The sequence below is a fragment of the Scophthalmus maximus genome, chromosome 19, assembly GCF_022379125.1.
Source record: "Scophthalmus maximus strain ysfricsl-2021 chromosome 19, ASM2237912v1, whole genome shotgun sequence".
Taxonomy (NCBI): domain Eukaryota; kingdom Metazoa; phylum Chordata; class Actinopteri; order Pleuronectiformes; family Scophthalmidae; genus Scophthalmus; species Scophthalmus maximus.
This window is the reverse complement of record NC_061533.1, coordinates 16879552-16900948: the sequence shown is the minus strand read 5'-3', so window position 1 is coordinate 16900948 and position 21397 is coordinate 16879552. Positions and strand designations below refer to the sequence as shown.

Below are 21397 nucleotides of genomic sequence, written 5' to 3'. Positions count from 1 at the left end.
GCTCAGGTTAGTTGTTTTTTTTGGGGGGTAGACATACATACATAAAAGGGAAACAAACTGCTCTGCCACCCCCAACAACAACAACATTATCAGTAATGAAATAAAGAAAGAAAAGAAAATAATTTTTAAAAAGCACTTAACAGTATTAAATGTAAATTAGATTCGTTATTAAGTTGTTAATTTAAGCTATCCAAGTTCAATATTTGCTTCACTAAACTTTGAAACATGACGTATGTATGCTCTGGGCTTTGAACATATTTTGGCGCACAAAAATCCGACAAAACAATTCTTATTTTAAATAGTATCTCTGAAGATAACAGAAATATCTCATCTTCTTTTAGTTTCTGGACTAATAATAATAACTTTGTTCTCACAGCACCTTTCAAAACAGACCAAAGTAATTCACACATGTTTAATCTTTAAAAAAAAATTAAAACTGATAAAATAAAGTAACATTTAAAATCAAAGTCAACAAATTATATAATACGACGTCATTTAAATGTATGAAGTGAACTCACTTCCCTCCATGGTTTCTATCTAAAAAAAAACAAAAAACTACCTTAACAAAGTTAAAAAAAAACCCACTTAATTTAAATTATTATTAAAAAAGCAATGTAATTACAATTTCGGATATTCAAATGGATCAGGTTTCCTTTGATGTTAATACCGTGGTGTTTTTTAGACGGAGTAAACCATCCCGATCCATCTGGTTGAAATCCAGTCCAAGTTATGCGTCAGTCACTGACGCGCCACAACCGAGGTTGCCAGTTTGGTTTATATGCAGCGCTGACTGTCCTATTGGTTTTTATGGCCGAAAAGGGAGAGATGGAGAACAACATGGCAACAAATCATGCAACAAAGGGAAGTGAGGCTTACGTACAGTAAATGTTAGCGTCTCTATAACGTTTAAATTTACCGAGAAAAAAGGCCTTCTTCTTTCGTTTATTTTCCCCATAAGAAGAGTTTAAACCGTCACGACGAAGATGGAGTAATTAAGCTGAAAGGTGAGCCGCAGAACCAGGCGATAGCGCGGTTAGCATTTAGCATGCTAGGCTAACGTTAGCACGGTAGGCCAGCCCATAACCGAAAGTCGCATAACAAAGCCTTAACATTGAAGATGGATGCTGAGCTTTTAGTCGCGTAAATGGATAAAAGTCCTACGCCTATTTAATAGTTATCTCAAAAGCTGTGACAGACCCAAAACAGGTGTATTATATTATAGAAGCTAGAAATGTTCAGTATATGACAGGAATGGGTGGTGCTCCCTGTGGACAAGGCACCTGCAGGTCTGCAGTGCCCTCAGTCAAGTGATTACTTTCCTTATCGACTGATCTTCTGCTCATTTTGTTTTGAATAATCGATCACTGCTTTATTTGATGAAATATCACAAAAAGTGAATGTTGTCCATCACTTTCCCAGACCCCGTGGTATCCTTCTCAAATGTCCTGTATTGATCAACACAAGGTAATGCAATCTACTGTAATCATGGGTTCTCCCAAACTATTATGTATTTACATTAAGAAGCATGAACCAGTACATTTGGACACCAACATTCACTTTTCATATTTAGATGATTCTCAGAACTGTTTAATAATTTTAGAGCAGTCCTGCTATTTCTGTGGGTTAGTACGGTACTCACATAAAATCACAACATGATCTTCTCTGGCTTGACAAATTCTTTCAGAGCCTGAAGAAGTGTCAGATTAATTGATTAGTTGATGGGATGAAAAATAACTGGCTACATTTCTTATAATTGAGCCACTATTAAAGTAAACATGTCCAACAGTTGCTGGTTTAAGCTTCTCAAATGTGAGAATTTGTAGCTTTTCTTTGTCATTAAATCTTGTCATTCAATATTTTTTTAATGATTCTTGTAATCATCGAAAGACATCAAGCAATTTCAGGACTTTCAAGGTGTGAATGGGCATCAACTGTCAACATTTCTGCCTAAATGAAAAATTGGGTAATTGAGAAAATAATTACCAATATAACTATTGAGGAAACTAAACATATACTGTAGCCCAATTCGATTTGCACAGTCTGTGTAGTTGATGTCATGAGTAATCAGATTTTCGTGTTTCTCTGTGCAAGACAAAAGTAATTAATTTTTTGTTTTCTCTTCTTGTCTAAAATAACAACATTTAACCCCCTCTGCCCTTCCAGTTTGGACTGAATTCACACAAGGTGTTGAGCCCTTCTCATGGCCCTTTGGGGCCCAGGAGGAGGATGCATCGCGGTGTGGATAAGGATTTCCAGATATCAGCACGGAAGATGGGCACATCCTTGCTTTTCCAGCTATCAGCTCATGAAAGAGAGCTGGACTTAGTGTTTCTGGACCACAGCTATGCCAAGCCATGGAACGCCCACCCAGACGCCAGCAGCGCCCGGCCAACAAGGACACTGTTTGTTGCCCCTCGTCGCCAGCCTGAGGCCTTGCTGTGAGTTAAATTATTATACTAATTATAATCTGTGACTAAACTGTATAGCAGTACATATCAGACTACACTTTGGGATTCTCATTATCCATTCCACTCTGTTTCGTAACTCCAATAAAATGAATCCACCAATAATAAGTTTTGATCACGACACAATTGTTTTGCCTTCCAGTCATTTTAATATTTGTTTGGGTTTTTTTGTTTGCAGAGATTCTGATTCTCTACTTGACGTGGAAACGGTCACACCTACACCTGTTCCTCTATATGACAACTCAAAAGCTCTTAGTGTGATGAAGGAGTGTGAGCGACATGTGCTGTTTGCTCGCACCGTTGCTGAGAGCCCTCCACCCCCCGATGACTGGGAGGAACATTTAAACAAGTAATCCAACAGCTTGAGTTGTCTGCTGTTATACTTCACGCATGTGTTCGAGTGTAGACGTAACATTAACGTCTTTCTGTTTCAGGGCTGGATGGTCAGTGGCCCAGAACAAACTGTTCAATAAAGTCCTTAAAGCTCTGCAAGCGGAACGACTTGCTCGTCTGGCCAATGAAAATGTAAGTTGTTTTCAGTTTATCTAATTATTTTCTCAAGAGGTAAACTTTAAGAAAATGTTTGGCAGCACTATTAGTGATTACTGGATTAATACAGTTCCAACTGTCTGAAATCACCAGTTTATTTTACAGTATAAATGCCTAGCTCTGCCACATTGGGAATGTTTGGACTCAAATTAGCGTCACTTCAGATTTTGAGGTTGTGAAAGATGTTTATAGATAAATCCAAAGTTTGTAAATAATAATAATAATAATAAATCGCATTCAACATTAGAAGATCTGCAAAGTAAATTTGAATTAGGTTCAAGATTGTACATGTTTAGAAAAGATTTGTATTTGTAAAAACAAATTATGTGAGTGTTGATGTAACACAAAGACACAGTGGAAAAAGTGTTTAATTAGTTAACACCAAGCAGAAAACTGCGTGAAAAACTCTGGACAATGACAATCCAGTCACAAAGCAGATTCAAATCATTAGACAGATGGTTTCATTTCCTGAAAGGTGTGATAGAGTTTCAAGATACATCTGTGACTAAGGCCCCTTTGTAAATTGGTATTGTTAACAAACTCATTTTAGGATTTTGTAAATTACAGTGTGCCTGTGAATATTTTTTAAATAATTCATTAAAAATTGTTCTAATATTAATGGGTCTCTTGTGCGATTTTGTTTCCCTTAGGCTTCCAATGAGCCAATTTTACGGAGGATAGCCGTGGACAAGTGTGCCAGAAAGGTGCGGCATGCATTAGCCTGTGTGAACTGGGACATCAAACTGACGCAGTGGTTACACACCACCATGATTGAATCCCTAAGCCTTGCAATGCTTGCTGCCTACTTGGATGTGCTGCAGACTCTCAAAAGCAAGGTATTATATCTGTAATCCAATGAGGAGTAAGTGTTAGTGTATCTTTTCTGTCTATTATGTGCTGTGGCATCTGTGATTCTTGATTCATTATTATCCCTCTCTCTGTGTCTGGGAAGCTGCCCTCGCTGATTGACAGAATGTTGATGCCTACGTCAAAGACTGGAGCTCCTAGTGCAGAGGCTCTGTCTCTGTTGCTGAAACGGCCGTGGGACCCAGCTGTTGGAGTTCTGTCTCAAAACAAACCGGTAAAACGAAACCAATCACTCTATTTAAAAATATGTTTATAAAACATTTTGCACCTTGTTCTTCAAAAAGTAAAAGACCATATTGCTCTTCTTACATTTCACAGTGCAAGCTTCCTGGATCCCCACTCATCCTAATTGCACCGTCAAGCCCAACCTATCCCGCCCTCTCTACCTCGAGGCGAATGAGATTCTGGCAATCGCAGCTCTCCTGTTTAGGAAAGGTCTGAAGCGTCGCTCATTTAAATCCGTGTTTGCTAGTAAGATTTAACAATATTTAAATGCGTACCTATAACATCTGTTTCTGTCAGGTCGTACCAGTGCACACTCATGTTAACAGCGGCGCAAATATTGGCATTACCCAGTGTCTGGAGCACATGTTGGGTACTGTCAGGGCCAAGGTCATGGAGGTAGGTTGCTCTGTTTTTATTTGAATGAAAGACAGACGAATACTGGGGTGTATTCCAGGAAGCAGGTTAAGCTAAAACTCTTGAGTATTTTAACCCTGGAAAGAGGGAAACTCTGGGTTTTCTGTTCCAGAAAGCTAGTTAACTTAAACTGTTAACCTAACCCGCTCGCTGGCAGGTTTTCTTGAAAAAAAAACCGCTGAGTTTCTCCTTAACTCCTCCTTTTTTATGAACCTGATCTAGCTGTCAAAAACCAGGGTGTCTTTTCCTCGTCAACCTGATCAATATGGAAGCAAAAATAATTCAGTAGCCTCACGTTGGGAGAGGATTTAGACCTTGTATAGTTATATATATATATAGTTTAATATACTTATTCTCCGGCCTTATTTTCAGCATTATAATATCGCGGAGATGCTCAGACCAGAGCAAATCATTTGCCCTTATATATGTTTTGCAAACAGGAGTTTTCTGTACAACAAGTTGCAATAGCCACTGATGTTTTCTTTGTTTAACATGTGGAATCTGATTAAATCCATATGCCTTCATGCCAGCACCACTAACCATTACACCATCATCTTACACAAAACTCTTGTGGAGAAAATATCACAATCTTTTAAATCAATTGATTGTTTTATTCAGTCTAACGTGTTGACTCGGGCAGTAATTTCCTCCCCCACCAACTGTCTTTTCTTATCAGTTGCAGCTGTGATGCTCCACTTTCTCCAAGAATGAGCTTATTTTCTCCATAAGCACGAAGTAGTATTGTCAACTCAAACGGGGTGACATAGGAGGACTTTGTTTTTCGCCTCGGTTGCCATGATGACTTGTAGTATCAGAACTCCATTGATGATGGTTTTTTATAATCAGTGGGCACACACACACGTAATTCTGTGAAAATACTCAGAGTTGATCTTACTAACTCAGAACTGCTTTTCTGGAACCGAAATCTCAGAGTTTCCCATCTCAGACTAGTTCAAGTCAGAGTTCAGGTTTGAGTTTTTTAAACTTGCTTCCTGGAATATACCCCTCATCAGACTAGTAAACCAAAATCTTGCTTACATGTGAAAACTTCAAGTAATAATTTTACAGTGATGATGACTCGACATTGTGGCCTTTATTAGACAGCATCATTTGTTTTTATCAAGTATTAAATAAGTCACTGATGTAAAATATGAATTTATCGTTTTGAAACTTCTTAGACCTTGCATTCCACTTTCATTCCTCGTACAATATAATCTACCAGACATTGTGTGAAAAAATGTCTCATATCAAAATGAATTACACATAAAAAAAATCTTGTCTCAGCGGTTTCTTTAAACACTTCACCAATCATTTCTGTGAAGGAAAACTGAAAAAAAAATAGATCCAATATATTCTTTATTGTATTATGTTTGATTTTGTATGCGATCTTCCTGCAGCTGTATTGATTTATATGTTTATAAATTGAACCACCAGGTTCACAGTCATTTCCCCCACAAACCCATTATCCTGGTTGGCTGGAATGCTGGTGCTCTCATCGCTTGTCACGTAAGACTTCTTATAATTTATCACGTTGTCTAATGCCACTCTGAACAGTTTTCATCCGTAAAAAAATGCTAGTTAAATTTTAATCTTTAAAGTCATTAGTGTGCTAAAAGCATCGGTCATAATTGAATACTTTTTAAATGACAGGTATCCCTAATGGAGTATCTGACTGCTGTGGTGTGTCTTGGATTCCCCCTGCTAACAGTCAGTGGGCCAAGAGGGGTAAGAAATACCATTGATATGCGTTGTTATGCTTCTACACTGGCGACAGCTGTGGCTGGAGATATTGGGTGCGTTCCAATTGTCCTTCCTATCTACTATTCCTATCTACTATTTTTGTCCAAAGAAGGACTACAAAAAACGCAGCGGCTCCATCATGTTTTTCAGTGTGTTTTACCACCGTGTGACATCAGATGTAAATGATTCATATGTAACAGTAATTTACATGATGACATGCGTCACTTCTGGGTCATATTCATACTCTACATCTACTTTGCTTCGGATTGAATCTTTTACGTTTGTGCGTGTCACATCACGTATCGCTGCCGCAATGAATTGTGGGGCGTCTATTTTGTCCTTTCATTTCGCATAGGAAGGTCCAGTGTACTGTACCCTTTGTTAAAGGAGATAAGAAAGGAAACATTGGATTACATTTCCTTAGCATTTAGAGAATCCGAACAGCTCTTATCATGGCTGCCGATGAAATACTTCCGGGTCACGTCAAGATTTAGGGAACTTCCTAAGCCAATTCGACAATTTGACCGTACCCATTGTGATTTCAGGTTGTTCGTCGTCCGCCACATTCAAGACAGTGTGATATGTCAGTATTAAATTTGAGACTGTCCTCCACCAAAAAAACGACCACATCCGTCATTTTTCAAGCAGCTTATTATGACTTATGTGGTCGTTTTAAAGACTGCAGACATCTAGCAGACGTTATGTACATGGCCACTAGAGGTCAGTGGTAGACAATCGTAGACCTGGTAAGTCCCTTCCTTTACAAGCTTATCAACCATGCACTGGTAAATCAAATAAAACAACAATGCTCTGAGGCAAAAAGTATTTGTGGCATACCTCCTGTCACTGGCAGAGGCGCTTATTTAGGAAAAGTTCTTTGTATGAGTTGGAGCATTTGTTGTTAGATTTTGATGGTCCAAGGTCACTGTGACTAAATAAATAAATTGAATACCTTATAAAATTCCCTCAAAGTCTTAACCTTATATTATGAGTCTATACAGACATGGATGTAAACTGCAACTTGAGTAGTTGGCAGAGGCATACAACCAGGACGCAGTAATTCGAAGTCCTTTTTGTTAAAAACGTGTGTTATTTCATATTAACTTTAATGAAAACTGAACTTTGGCATCTAGTCAGTAGTTGTGATGTTTGTTAACGTGATGCTGGTTTGCAGGATGTGGATGACCCGCTGCTGGACATGAAGACTCCGGTGTTATTTGTGGTCGGCCAGAACGCTTTGCAGTGCAGTATAGAAGGTATGGAGGAGTTCAGAGAGAAGCTGAGGGCAGACAACAGCATGGTGGTGGTCGGAGGAGCTGACGAAAACCTCAGGTTAGTAATATCGTAGTGTTTCTAGCAGAGTGTGATGGTTTTAATGTCATTCAGTGGCAACGCTAAATTGTATCCTTCTACAGAATCAATTCAGCAAAGATGAAATCAGAGGGACTGACGCAGACCATGGTGGACCGCTGCATTCAGGTTCGTCCTAATCAAATTTACACAGTTTTTTTCTTTGGGAGTTTCTCTCCTCAGTGGCAGATTTGGGGTTTTCCGTGGCGGGTGCCAATATTTAGAAAGCAGATTGGCCCATAGTGAAGTTTTCTAATGCAGTTGTTGGGGTTTTTAAAGGCTTGCTACTGCTACAACTTACAACAAACGTTAGGGATGGGAAAATAAATTGAAATTCAATATATCGCCATCCAAAAATGTTACAATCCATTTCGTCAGTCAGAAAAAGGATATTGCGATATTTCCTGGTATAACAAGATTGATCTGGGATGACAACCAACAAAATGAAAAGCTGCTGCAGTATCACTGATTGTGCCGCTTGTGTGCATGATTAAGACAAGCATGTCACCCCATGAGGGAGATTCCCCCGTCGTAGCGAGTAACACAACGCTGCAGTACATTTTTTAAAAAAGTTTTTTTTTCTTCTACATTCCTCACTGAACTGCAGGATGAGATAGCTGACTTCTTGTCAGGCGTCCTCACAAGGGCAGAGGGTCACGGTCATGGCTCAGGGGAGATGAGGGACCTGGACACAGAGAAGAAGAAAAGGCCTAGACGGGAGCTTCCCTTTGACTTGGAGAGAGGACGACCTTCCTCCCCTGCGCTTCGAGTTCCCATCTCACCTTCAGGCTCAGAGGTCAGTTATTCAAAGCACCTACAATTATCATAAGTAACATTTTACATTGGTAGCACTGTTAAGTGTAGTCATATCTTCATGAGTAAAAAGCCAATAATTAATTTATCACACTACCTCAACAAGCTTTAAAAATGATAATAATGACATTTTCAATCCCATCCTCTTCGCTTTGTATCCCTAAAATTGGAAGGTTTTAGACTTGCCTTGCAGTGATGGAAAAATGGTGGGAAATACGGTGTTTTAGAGTCATCGTTTCTTTCTCAAAAGGAACTGATCTGTGCTCACAGTTTGCAGAGGAAAAAAAGAAATGTCATATGTCATATAATGTAAAAAAATGTTAATCTGTGTAGCTTTTCATTTCCTCAACTCAGGAGTTACAGAATTCTGGATTAAGTTTGCATTGTGGCTTCTTGAGTGAGTGGTGTCTCAGAACCACTGGAAAATCGGTCATACTTTGTTTTTCCTTAAAATCAGATACAATTTTGTACATTACATTTACTCTAACATTCAGCAGTGCATTGCTGCCACGGCAGAAAAATAAAAACCTGAAAACTTTTTATTATAACATTAAATGTGTTATAATAAAAAGTTTGAAACAGAGTGTGTACGGAGAACAGATTGTCCTAAATTGAGGATAAGGCTCATTCTACTTGCTTGGGTTGAGGCTGTTATAAAGTGCATGGGGCTACTGCAGTACTTTACTGCGGTGAAGCTGGAAAGATGATCACAGATTTGGACCTTACCAAGAGAAGACCACCTATGTGTGAGGTGGTTTTAGTAACACAACAGTGCACAGTAGTGAACCTACTGAATTTTTGTGCTGCATGTCTTTTCTTGCAGACGATCCCTGTGTCTCACTGCCGGCTGCTCATTGAGACACACATTATTCCTCCAGCCTGGAATTCATGTTGTTTGGATAAAAATCGTGCTGCAACTCAATGTGTACCTAACTCTGATTGGGAGTAGGCTGTGCCTGTGTTTAAACAACGTTTTGTTTGTTAGTTATTGATCTGGATAGTCAGAATCTGTGATTATCTTTCCAACTTCACTGCAGTACTTTGCTACTGCAGTAGCCCCATGCTCTTTATTAAAATCCTTCATGCCTATGCCTTGTATGCCTATCACAATATCATCCACCGTGCGCAATAACAGCAGAATCTCACCATACCCAAGTACTTTATCAAATCGTGTAAATGAGCCATATCCTCAATTTAGGACGATCCATTCTCCGTCCTCACTCGGTTTCAAACATGACGTTTCATGTTATGATACATTTTCAGGTGTTTTCACGAAACAACGTTTCTATTTTTCAAGTCAACAACCTTGTTAGGACATTGTGAGTATTACTCATCTGGTGCTCTCTTTCTCTCTCTCTCTCTCTTTATTGTGCCTCCTCAGGATCTATCTAGTGTCTGTAGCAGTCCCACCTCAAGTCCCAAACCCAAGACCTCTGGTCTGTCTCCAGCACAGAAATCCAGTCTGATCACAGCCACACAGCTCCTCAAGACGCACATGCAGCGCTCTGGCACAGTGCTCACTCACAAGCAGGCTCAAGGTTTGTTCACCACCACACTTGAGCTCCGGATGCTTCACGTTCCCCTACACGTGCACAGTGATCTTGGTACCTATGTGTACACAGCTCTCACATTTGCCCCACTTGCTTATACAAACCTGTTAAATGAGTCATTCACCTCCACTTCTGCTGAATTTTGCGAAAGCTGTACGAGCTGAGCAGGCGTGGGCGGTGTGTGTGAGATATGAAAGTAACTGTAAATAAAAACAATTATAACATCACAACATCTGATTGGGGCGAGATGGAGTGTAACTGAAATACTCTCCTCTCCTCTCTTCTCTTTCTTCAACTTTCCTTTCCGGCTTTTTTTCCGATTCATTCCAGCTCAGTTTGCTGCTTTTATGAAACAAAACATGCTTGTGAGGAAAAATCTTCCTCCTGGCACTCCTCCTTGTATTTTTGGTAAGTGTCTATCCCTCTTCCTTTCTCTTTTCCTATGTCTCTTCACCCCTTTCCTTGTTTCCGTTGCTATAATTTCATAGGAATGCCACACACTTAAACACCACACTGTGCTGTCGTGCTTTGAATTTTACATTTTGAAACTAATAGTACATTTTATATTGAAGATGACATTCAGCAGATCTAAAATCAATGGTAGGCTTGCGTAACGCCGGAAAATTTCAGGTTCATGTAACCTCAGCAGTCTTTTGATTTTCTGTGTTTCTGTGTGTTTGTGCTGTGCAGTGCCAGTGACCAATGATCAGGTGGAGGGCCTTGACAGAGATGAAATGAGGCCCCTTGGCAAAAGGAGGCAGACACCTAGTCCCACACCAAGCAAAGCCTCCAAGCGTGCCAAGATCAAGGTGACCATTGTTTCCCAAAGCGATTCAGCAGGGGGCACCATCAGCCCTGCTGCTCAAGAAGGTACAAATCCTGATAGCTAACTCCATTAGTTAAAAAAAGAGACTGAAGGTAGTAGTTTGATATTTACTGTGGTGAATGAAAATCTGTTTTCCTTATGCCTTGTGAAAACCTGTCTGGGATTTTTTGTTAGTTTGAGTAAATGTTTATCTTTTGGATTGATAAAATCAGTAGTTGGCAGACAGGATGGAAAAAAATCTGAAGTGTTGAGCAGCTCACCTTCATATGGATCTCTGGATGGAATGATAATGATAAAAACATGTTTTTATGTTGGATGTAATATAAAGTAGAAGCAGGACTTTTATGTTGTGATACCTTTAAAGCATGACTATCTAGTGCTTGGTAGTCGCTGGAGGGCTTCAGATATTTTTCAAAGACAATCATTTAAAATGATTGACTCCTGATGTTCTCTTCTTTGCTGCAGCGAGCGCCTCTGGGAAGCCCTTAACAGTGACAGTGGGACAGACTGTGGCTGGAGCCAAGGAGCTCTCTGGACTTCTCACAGGCCAGCGGTAAGCCGACGGCCTTGTAACACAAAGGCACATTTAGTGCAGAGCACTTAAACCCACCCAACCTAGCCTACACCCACACCCCACCCAATTGGACAAAAGTGTGTCTGGTGCAGAGGGACTGATGAGTGGTGTACTCATTTTGGGAGCTGAGTGATGGCCAAACAGCACTTGCTGGGGCAGCTCCTGAGTAGATTGGTGGTTATGTGTGTCACTGCAGGTCTGGTAGTCTCTCAGAGGTGACTGGTGCCCTGTCCCCAGGCTCCAGCTCATTCAACAGCGTGCAGCCTTGCATGGTGTCAGGGTCCTCCACGGCAGCCCAGGCGCAAGCTCCGGCTACTGCCCAAGGTATCTCTGTCCTGTCCTGCCCTGCACGCCTGTTTGCACCCTCGACTGTGCAGCTAATCTCAGCACAGTGCAGTTATCCACTTTGCAGAGTGAGATTAAACTTTTGAACACTGGATGATAACAGGGTATAAGGACAATAATTAAACATCATTGATCACCTCTTGCGCCATTGCTGTCTGTCGCTGTCCCAATCCTACCCTTTGGACATGACTTTCATATGGTGTGTTTGTGCGCGTGCGTGTGTGTGTGTCCGTCCATCTGGTATAGACCTGTGTGGGGACTGGGTGGGAGCAGTTTGTGAAAGTAGGATTTGTTGTGTTGATATTTCCTTGGCAATGATTTTCACCCAAATTACATTCATTGATTGATTGTGTTGTGTTTGTTTTCAGCGCCTTCCGCAAGCAGTCTGCTACAAGGCCTAAGTTTCAGTCTTCAGGAGATCATCACCAAAGCTCCTAGCCTGCCCTCCACTGCAGCCAACACAGGCAGCGCCCAGGTACCTGTGGATTACATGGTTACATTACATATCAGTTTGAAGGACATTCATGAATTATGTATACTGCCCATTTGTATTTAGTTGCAAAAATACTGGCTAAATATCACAAAGATATTAGTTTTAGCTTGGTGTAAAATAATAGAAAGGCAATACAATGTGGATTTCACGGAAGACAGGAAAATGTGCAGACTATGTTATAAGACATATGGATGGAAGGTGAAACCCACCCTGAGTCTGTTGTGAGGAAAGCTTTACCTTTCTGTCCGTCTTCTCCTCCTCCACCCTCAGACGGCCTGTGGGAAGCCTCTGGGTCAGGTCCTGAGCTCTGTCGGTACCAGCAGCAGTACTCTGCTCCGGGCCATGCCCGTGGTCACCACAGGAGGAGTGGCCAAAACCACTGCCATCCACCAGCTGCTCACCAATGGCGGTCTGGCCAAACTTGCCAGCAGCCTGCCTGGCTTGGCACACATCACCAATCAGACCGCTGGTATGTCTCGAACTGCCAAAACACGGCGGCCACGTTGAGTGACCAGGGTTCATCCATCCTTTGCTTTGGAAACACTAGATCAAGACGTCTGTAGACCACGGAGAATTGTCGCAGCAAAGGATCATAGAGGACAGCTCTGTCAGCGTGTCTGTGTGTAGATAGTTTTCCTGTAAGAGCCTGAGTCAGATGTTCTGCTTATGAAGCCTTTGAGCAGCGTCATACAACATGTTTTGAGTGCATGTTTAGGAAAGAACCCTATGGTCAATGTAAGGTCAAATGTTTGAGCTCCCGGCTTATGTTTGACACAATGTTCAAGGTGAAATTGATGCAAATGTAAAATATAAATGTAGGAAACTATTTGCTACAGAAGAATTGTGAATAATTTGAAGGTTGACCAAACTGCTTTTGAATGTCAGTTTTTGTTCGTTACAGCTGCCATTTCATGTTTGTGTTTGTTTTGTTTGACTCTTCATGTAGTAACATTCTGAAAACCCTTCCATAAATTCACCTGTTTATAATATCCATAAATATTAATGCTGACCTCTGACAGAGAACTGTTGAAAAGCAATAACAGTATGTGGCATTACCCAAGCTCTGTTATTGTTGTCACAATAAAGACTGGAATCAAACTCATGTTTTCATTATGTGCGCGTTTTTATTTTTGTTAATGTGAACCTGTTGTATTTGTCACCCAATTTAACATACGAATATGCTTTTACTTCTCATTATGTTCATTTACCAACATGCTGGTACTGCTTGTAATTTGCTAACCTGACGTAAAAGCAAATTAAATCACTCTGGTCACCTCCATCAAAACATGTTTGACAACGTTGTGGCAAAGTAAATGCCCAAGTCCACCTCTGTGTATTTTGGGGATTAGCATGTCTAGTTACTAGTGCTGAGCGGTTTTGTCTGTGTGTTGTCAGTAGGGCAGAAAGCCCCCACTTCTATAACGGTGACACTTCGAGGAGCGCAACCCAGTAGAGTGGGATCTCTCAGCCAAGTGGGTGAGGTTGTGACACCGGCTCCTCCCCATAAGCCCAAGGTGTGTCTCATTTAAGCATTTAGTTGACACATTTTACTTTGAACTTTTTATTAGCTGACCTTTATTTCTTACATGATAGCACATGCCTCTAATAATGAATAATTCAGCAGCTGCTGTGTAGTGTAATCCTCCATCTAGTTATTAATGTACATTGTAAATTACACAAAAATAGATGCATACAGTAAGGATGAAGTGGAATATTTTTTATCATTTAAATCGACACTTGGTGAGGTGTAATGTTGAAATCAGATAATAGGACACCAAAACCTCCCATGACTGCAGAGTAAAACTGACTTCACCTCAGTCAACCATTATCCAAATATGTCTAAATATGAGGCTTTGTACAAAAGAGGCTGCTCTTCTAAAAATGTTCATCTGATGTGGCTAAAAATATACTCCACTGTTACTGAAGACGTTGAAGCTGTCAGTCAGTACGAGAGCAAAAGACGTACTTAAAATGTCAAGCATATCTTTGTCCTTAATTAGATGGTACTATTAATATTAACATACATTTTTCTGGAGTATTCATTAACTTAACTGTGCCCTTTTACAGCAATGAAAATCTCTGCTCACGGTTTCCATTCGGTGATTCGGCGCCTGAGGCAGTGTGGTGCTGTGCCAGGGGCACCTGAGAGCCACAGCCTGCTGATGAGACTGTACCCTACCTTTAATGATGTATACACCACCCCGCGCGGCCACAACACCTGCCTCACATCCTCCAGACGGCTCCCCTGTCACGCTGGTTGGAAAAGGCCAGGCAGTCTCAAGTCAGTTGTGGCTGAGCTGCTGCCATGTTTAACCTCTGTGCACAGATGGGTGGCACGGACTCTGATAACGCTGCACCGGTGGATTTCATGCTTCAATCTGTTCCTCCTTCTTTCACCTTTCATTTTAACGAGCAAATTCTGACAGCCACATATACAGCGAGATGACATGTCGTCCCCTTGGGAAGAAATGACATCATGTGTGGATAAACTGTGACCCCCCCTTGACTGTGACAGCACCGCTGTAAAAGGACAGCTGTGCAGTTCTTGGTGCTGACGATACACCTACAGTTCACTGCAACAAAAAATAAAGATGGAAATCTGTTTGTTTTTTTGAATATATAATAACTTTAAATCCCCTTGTTGTCATGTCTTATATAATAGCTCTTATTCATCATAGGCCTAAATGAGTATGATTTAACAGGAGGGTCAGCTAGTGTGTGGAGCAATATAATGTCACAACTGAATAATTCTGAATATCTCCCTATTTGAGTAATTACTAAGATTTGATATTGTTTATCACAGTAATTATATCATCATCAACTCTGTAACTCTTCAATAATAATTGCACCATGACAAACAACTTTATTATATGACATGGCTAAAATGGTGCAGCGTAAGAAATTAATTTCACAGCTAACAAAATGTCTGTATTGATCATAATCATGTGGTAGCAGAAGCTACAGTATATTGACAAAGATGCCTGGCGTTGACTGTGCAAATGTGCAATGCTTCCTCTGAATAATATGAGCTCTGCACAAACTGTATTTGTTATATTTCCTCTGTAACCTCATGTCCTATAGTCTAAACCATTGTACAAGGCAATATTTCTCTTCTGTGATGTTTCCCCACTTACTGTAAATTGACTTTTTGTTTGAAACTTCCACAGTAAAAACACTTTTTTTTCGCTAGAAGACAGTCAACTCTGTTTCCTGTTGCCAATCTAAATATTTGGTTCCATGTTCAACACTCGTAGCATTGAGCAAGCTGAGAACTCCTCTTATTCAAAATATAATGAAGGGGATTGCTCCCATGCATGGTAGTTATACCGCCGTGTTTACAGCAGCAGCATAAATACAGCCCACTCATCTCGGCAGACATCCTGTCTTAAATTCCACACATAGGCAGCAGTCAGATAAGATAAAGAGAGGAGTGTGTAGCTTTCCTCTTATATAAGCCAGGCTTTGTATGTAATAGGCAGGTACGGGATAAATGATGCTAGTCAGACGGAGCACAACAGAGCTACTGGCGTAGCCTCTCATCATCAGCATCAGTGGATACTGAAGATAGACAGATAAATAGATAAATACTTTATCCATCCCAAGCTGGGAAATTCTGGTGTAGCAGTCCAATAGAGTTCTCTTCACCCAATCTGCACTGCGGTGTGGGTTTTCTTGTGTTCTTCAGAAATTAATTTGATGCAAGTGTGTGAAGAAATGAATAGTGACGGCATCTGACAACACTGCCGAGATTTCTATACCAAATTAAAAATACTAGTCTCTGATAGGGGGAGTTTAAATGTAATATGTAGGGAATAAACTATACACAGTGCAGTGTTGATGCCAGTGATATACTTTACATTAGTAGAGCAAGTCAGAAGAAAATGTCACATGCCAGCTATTCCTTGTACATTAAATATGTACAGTGGATATGTTATACTCACAGGTAACAGTTCGTGTAGATAATGAATTTAATAGTTGATATACTTTAGTGTTTATGTATATATGTATACACACAGATAGTTATCAAAAAGAAACAAATGAAAAGCAGGAAATGAATGATGAAAAACAAAACAAGTCCCACCTCACCTTGTATGTTTGTTTACCTTTTTATTCACAAACGGCTGCGTGCAGTGTGACGTGCACTGCCAACAGGTGGCGCTGTGACCCATAGCAACTCGCTCGTGTTGTTTTTTTTTTGAAAGGTCAAGCGCGGTCTCTTTGATGTCGTGTGCGCGTGTGCTGGCGTCAGAGGTGCGCACGTGCGAATAATTGTGCGCTTGTGTTTTTGTTTTTTTGTTGTTTCTCCAGAGTGCGCGCGTCTGACAGACTGTCCCGTGCCCTCACCTGTGTAAAAGGTAACAACAACAACAACAACAACAACAACAAAAGCTAAGGAGGGGGGTGTAAATGTAGCTAAATTCAAACTTTTGAATTTCTTACACACTTAAATAAACGCACGAAAGCCCATTTTAACAAGGGGCCCATGAGCGAAACATCAGCTGAAACGCGATTGATTTCTTTACTTGGGTCGATTCAACTTGAATTAAAAGTCTACTGGTACAATTATGGCTACAATTTTCCTTCGAAACAAAGACATGACAGGCTTTACAGTGACCCCCCCCCCCCTCCTCTGATGGACCGACGACGAGGGAGCACTGGGGGACGTCCAGGGGCCTCTTCACCGCCCCTGCGCGGAGCTGCCATATCATCAAAGTTTCTCCGGCAGGACTCTTACTCTCTCCCGGCGCTGCGAGACGAACCACAGCCCCCCGAGCCAAGGAGACACCGGGGAGAGGCTGGAGTTAGAACCCGCCCTCCGGAGGGATCTCATTTCCCCCCAAAACCTCCCATTTTCTCTCTCTCTCTCTCCCACCGTCTCTCTCTCGTCCCTCTCTCTTCCTTCACCTTTATCCCCTCGCTTGTCGCCGGCTGCCCCCTCACCACAGTCATGGATCTGGCGGTGAGATGTTTGTGCCTCCTCCTCTCCGGTCTCGGCGTGATACTGGCGATCGATTTGGAGGCGATCGATCCGGGCTACTACGTGGAGCCCAGTGGCACATCGGAGCCGATCGACTACAAGGACCCTTGCAAAGCGGGTGAGAGATTCCCCTTGTCCCTTTCTGCCGAGGCGGGCTGCGACCCAGCTCGCGTGTGTGGAGGTAGACACATGCCACGACTCCTCTTTTTTTCCCCCCTCTCCCTTCAGAGGCGCTTTGAGGGAGATGACAGCGGTGGATGTGGTTTTTACGAGGCTCGGGAGAACGTACTGCGTCTTTGTTTTGCGCCGAACGACACAGTTTGCAACGTTTGAAGCACATAATCGGCCCGGCTCCGAGAGACGCTGCGGGGCTTTGTAGGCTAGGACTGGGAAATACAGAAAAGAAAGAAAGAAGGAAGGACGAGTCTCTGAGAGACGTGAAAAGTTTGGGCTCGAGTGCTTGTTGGAAAGTTTCTGTTTGCGGCAAATTGCACTTTTTTTTTATTCTTCAGAACGTCCTGCAGGCTGTCTGCTGATGTGTGTTATTAAAAGGTCTGAGCTGCTGCTGAGAAAACAAATCCTTTCTGCACTGATTGATTCTCAGGCTTCTTCTCTCGTTCCTGTTTGTTGTTGTTGTTGTTGTTGTTGTTGTCGTCGTCGTCGTTGTCACTGCACAAATAGTCGTCTTTTCCACCGACTGTTCACAGGCCACTAAAATGAAGTGGAGGAGGGGAGCGAGAGGACAGAGGAGCTTAGAAATTATGCACACACAATTCTGCTGGCAGTTGTCTTGTGGCTCAGAGACTGGCTATATATATATATATATATATATATGTGTGTATGTGTGTGTCTGCTTCTTTTCTGCTGTGCAGAGACCTGCATATTTTCCCATTACTTGGCCATTACATATCAGACTTGTCATTGTAATCTTCTTTTTCTTCTTCTTCCCGTACTGCGCTCGCTGTCTTGCCAAATCCCTTTGGGGGAGTTTGAACAGATTGTGTTTTCCATCTGGTGAAAGTATTCAGGTTACAGATAGAGAGTTGGCTTCAGTCAGAATGACCTCTAAAGTCCTGGTGGTGTGCACTGATTTGGCATTAGACAATTTCTGATCTGGCTGCCGATTATTGAAAACACAATGGAGTCCTCCAGCTCTCTGTCACCCACCCATCTGTTTTCTTCATCTCTTTCCCCCGGGAAGTTTATTAAGTGTCGGGGGAGACGTGAAGATGGTTCTTTTGGAGTGTTGTGCCTACATGACAAAGGTCTGGCCGCAGACGAACCACGTCCCACGAACAAGTCAATGGAGATGTCGCCTCCTGTTTTCGCTCCGTTGTTTACACTGAGTCACTCGAGTGCTTGTTTTTTGCATCGTCGGTATGGATTTACTGGACACTGACGTGGCGTTCAGATGACTCCTCGGGACTGAAAGTTCAACTGACCAGTGTTTATTCTGTTGTTGGAAATGTCTCATCAGGGACATTCCCACATGATCTTCCCCAGTCATGATCAGTGTTTGTCTTGTCCGTGAGGATGGTATCACTATTAGAAAATCCATTTGATTGTCGTTTGAAGTGAGCGTAGTTGTGTTTTATGGTTTCCCCTTGGCACGTCTGCAGACAGGTGGTGGGGAGACGGTCACAAGTACAAACTCCCACTCTGTGAACCTTCCCAGTGTCCAACTCTTCCAACACCCACCTGCTTTTCTCATTCCTGCTAGGCAGCAAAATGTCCAAGATCTCTCAGCTCTCCCTTCTACTCTCCACGCCCCTCCTCGGGCAGTTGAAACACCAGAGAACATTTTCCACCAGTCACCTCCACATTAGCGTCTGTAGGACCTATAGAGTTGATGTCTCATGGATTATTGATTTTCTCTCTTTTTTCCTCCTCATTTTTCAATCACAGCCCTGCTCTGAGGCCATCTGATCGCTTTCTGTGGCCTCCAGCTCAGCATTCTCGAGTCACACTGCGTCCTCTCAGAAAATGCTTACAGCCGTGTGAAGTTTCTAATGCACCGGAGGAGCCCTGTGAGGAGAAGATTTGTCAGTGTTTTTACCAGATGATTAAGGGGAAACTCACATGAAGTTGTTTATAATGTCTCCCATTCAGGTGTTGGTGGGAAAAAAACCCAAGTCACCTTTACGACCAAGTGGGGACCATTTCCTTTCCCCGGAGTATTTAAAATGCACTATAGGGAGTTCTTCTTTTCTTACTAAGCGTGCCACTTCGCCCAGATTCAGCAAAAACGTTCACGTTGACCAACCATGAAATAACTCATCGCCATACCAGACATGATAGAAATGTGCATTGATTGGAGTGAGCAGTGCAATAACACTGAAGTAATGCCATCTATTTAGGAAGTTAACCAGTGGAAAATTCCTTAGTCTGCAGAACTCCAAACTTGGCAGCGTCCCAGGAAGTCATTTAAGACTCTAACAACCCACTGAGATTAGAGCCACTCATTTTCAAAATGAAAAATGGATGAGAAAACCGGTCACGCGCATTGTCTTCACCGCTTGAATTATAATCACCAAGGGAAAAAAAAGTCACTGTTTGACATGTACATATGCATTAATTCTTGAAGCGGACATCTTAATTATAACAGACTTCCTGTGACGGCCGTGCCTGTCCCTGCACTCCGTTGGGCATTTTCAGGCTTCAGATACTTGCTTTTTGCGTTTGAGCTGCTTTGCTGCTGTGGCCTCAGCTGCAAAAAGGGCAACATGAACACACCCTTCACCTCTTGTCCTCTCTTGTGCAAGTACATTTTCTCGTCTCCCCGGGCCCCCGGCTCTCTCCTGAGACCGGCTCAAGCACTTCTCACAGACTGTAGGTCATTCAACTCATGCCAAGGGAAAGCACGGTTGCATGGCAGAGAGGTCGGTCACCGTGTGTGTGTGTGTGTGTGTGTGTGTGTGTGTGTGTGTGTGTGTGTGTGTGTGTGTGTGTGTGTGTGTGTGTGTGTGTGTGTGTGTGTGTGTGTGTGTGTGTGTGTGTGTGTGTGTGTGTGTGCGTGCGTGCGTGCGTGCGTGCGTGCGTGCGTGCGTGCGTGCGTGCGTGCGTGCGTGCGTGCGTGCGTGCGTGCGTGCGTGCGTGCGTGCGTGCGTGCGCGCGCGGCAGTGTGTGTCACCACCAGCCCAGGTGAGATGAGTGCAGGCCATTCACATGGGGGATGTGGTAGGTTATCCCGAGTCAGCTCGCTGCCTCTGAAGAATTTGTTGCTGTCAACAAAGACTCATGTCCTTCCTCTCACCACTCAGAGCTGAGCCTTGGTTTTGGATTGGCCATTTAAAATACAATTAGTGGATTATTTATGATAACAGCATGAGCATCCTGTTGATATGTGTCCCTCACTTGGCCAATACTACATCATAATAACTAATCAGTCACTTGTCTACCATGAAAGATTTATAATGTGAGGTTAAGATGTAAAACAATCTCCTGTTAAAAAGCATCAATGTGTATTTTTTATATCAGTAAGCGAACCCAGAACCAGTGGTTTGTTTGTGAAATACCTGCTTTCACAAAATTATTAAGTTTTTGTTGTTGTTGTTGTTGTTGTTTTTTAAAATCTTTTTGTTCATCTGAGTCTCTGTAAACAGATGACACTCTTTACTCCATCCCTCAGTCCCACTCTGGCAACGCGATGGGCCTGTTGAACTTCATGATTGGGCATTCAAGCAACACTTAAGCAGATAGTTTTCTTTTATCATGGAATGCAGGCTGCATAGCCGAACCCACGCTGGGTGTTTTTTTACATTACAGGACCCCTGCCATTCCTCTCTCTGCAGGGTTCAGGTGATTAGGGAGCCAATCTATTGGCACAATCTCGGTGCATTAGTTGGAACAATATGTTTGTCGCTAGAGCTAAGTAATAACTAATCCTGCGTCGCATTAATACCAAGTCCGGGTACGGAAGCTGAGTAACAACAAATGCATTTGGAGAGAGCTCATTTGAATGGCTCAAAAAATGCCCAATTAGCCGACAGTAATGAGTGCCGCTTCTTCATTTTTCCCAGTGTGTATTTTTTCTAAATAATTCATCAGTACTAAGACGCTGTTCATCTGGGGAAAAACTGTTTTTTCTGTGCCTTCCACCTGTATTGAATACATGATGTGTTTTCTTCAGCTTCTTATTTATGGAAAGTGTTGAGGGTCGAAGATATCTTCCAGATTTAGTTCGTCCACAAACTTTGCTTTGGACATCT

The 21397-nt window shown here is 42.1% G+C and overlaps 2 protein-coding genes across 5 annotated transcripts in view; both read left to right on the top strand.

The window, feature by feature from the left end:
- Positions 1-790: 790 nt before the first annotated feature.
- On the top strand, positions 791-13313 carry kansl3 (KAT8 regulatory NSL complex subunit 3). Of its 3 annotated transcripts, XM_035640393.2 has the most exons (21): positions 791-1004; positions 1420-1464; positions 2164-2438; positions 2644-2814; positions 2900-2990; positions 3665-3850; positions 3967-4095; positions 4200-4316; positions 4404-4502; positions 5955-6026; positions 6171-6245; positions 7435-7592; positions 7676-7739; positions 8218-8406; positions 9805-9961; positions 10304-10381; positions 10664-10843; positions 11265-11352; positions 11570-11697; positions 12087-12193; positions 12482-13313. In XM_035640393.2, the coding sequence occupies exons 2-21, from the start codon at positions 1441-1443 to the stop codon at positions 12716-12718; spliced, it is 2625 nt and encodes an 874-aa protein (XP_035496286.2). In that variant the 5' UTR covers positions 791-1004; positions 1420-1440; the 3' UTR covers positions 12719-13313. The 3 variants fall into 3 exon arrangements, with proteins under 3 accessions (XP_035496286.2, XP_035496288.2, XP_035496287.2); XM_035640395.2 differs by lacking the exon at positions 11570-11697 and having other exon boundaries at positions 792-1004; positions 12482-12623; XM_035640394.2 differs by lacking the exon at positions 10304-10381 and having other exon boundaries at positions 795-1004.
- A 3511-nt stretch (positions 13314-16824) lies between these two features.
- bmp1a (bone morphogenetic protein 1a) overlaps positions 16825-21397 on the top strand; it is a 30393-nt gene continuing 25820 nt past the window's right edge. Inside the window, exon 1 of one of the 2 annotated variants that reach the window (XM_035640510.2) lies at positions 16825-17307. In XM_035640510.2, the coding sequence (XP_035496403.2) occupies positions 16845-17307 (463 nt within the window). In that variant the 5' untranslated portion in view covers positions 16825-16844. The remainder of the gene's footprint in view (positions 17308-21397) is intronic. The other variant, XM_035640511.2, reaches the window with a different exon arrangement.

What these genes read in the sequence shown, in the direction of transcription:
- kansl3 (XM_035640393.2), top strand. Translation starts at nt 1,441, where the DNA reads ATGTCCTGTATTGATCAACACAAG. An exon ending in CAGCCCTGCTGCTCAAGAAG is followed by an intron (nt 10,844 to 11,264) that starts GTACAAATCCTG and finishes TCTTTGCTGCAG; the next exon opens with CGAGCGCCTCTGGGAAGCCC. An exon ending in AGCTCCGGCTACTGCCCAAG is followed by an intron (nt 11,698 to 12,086) that starts GTATCTCTGTCC and finishes GTTTGTTTTCAG; the next exon opens with CGCCTTCCGCAAGCAGTCTG.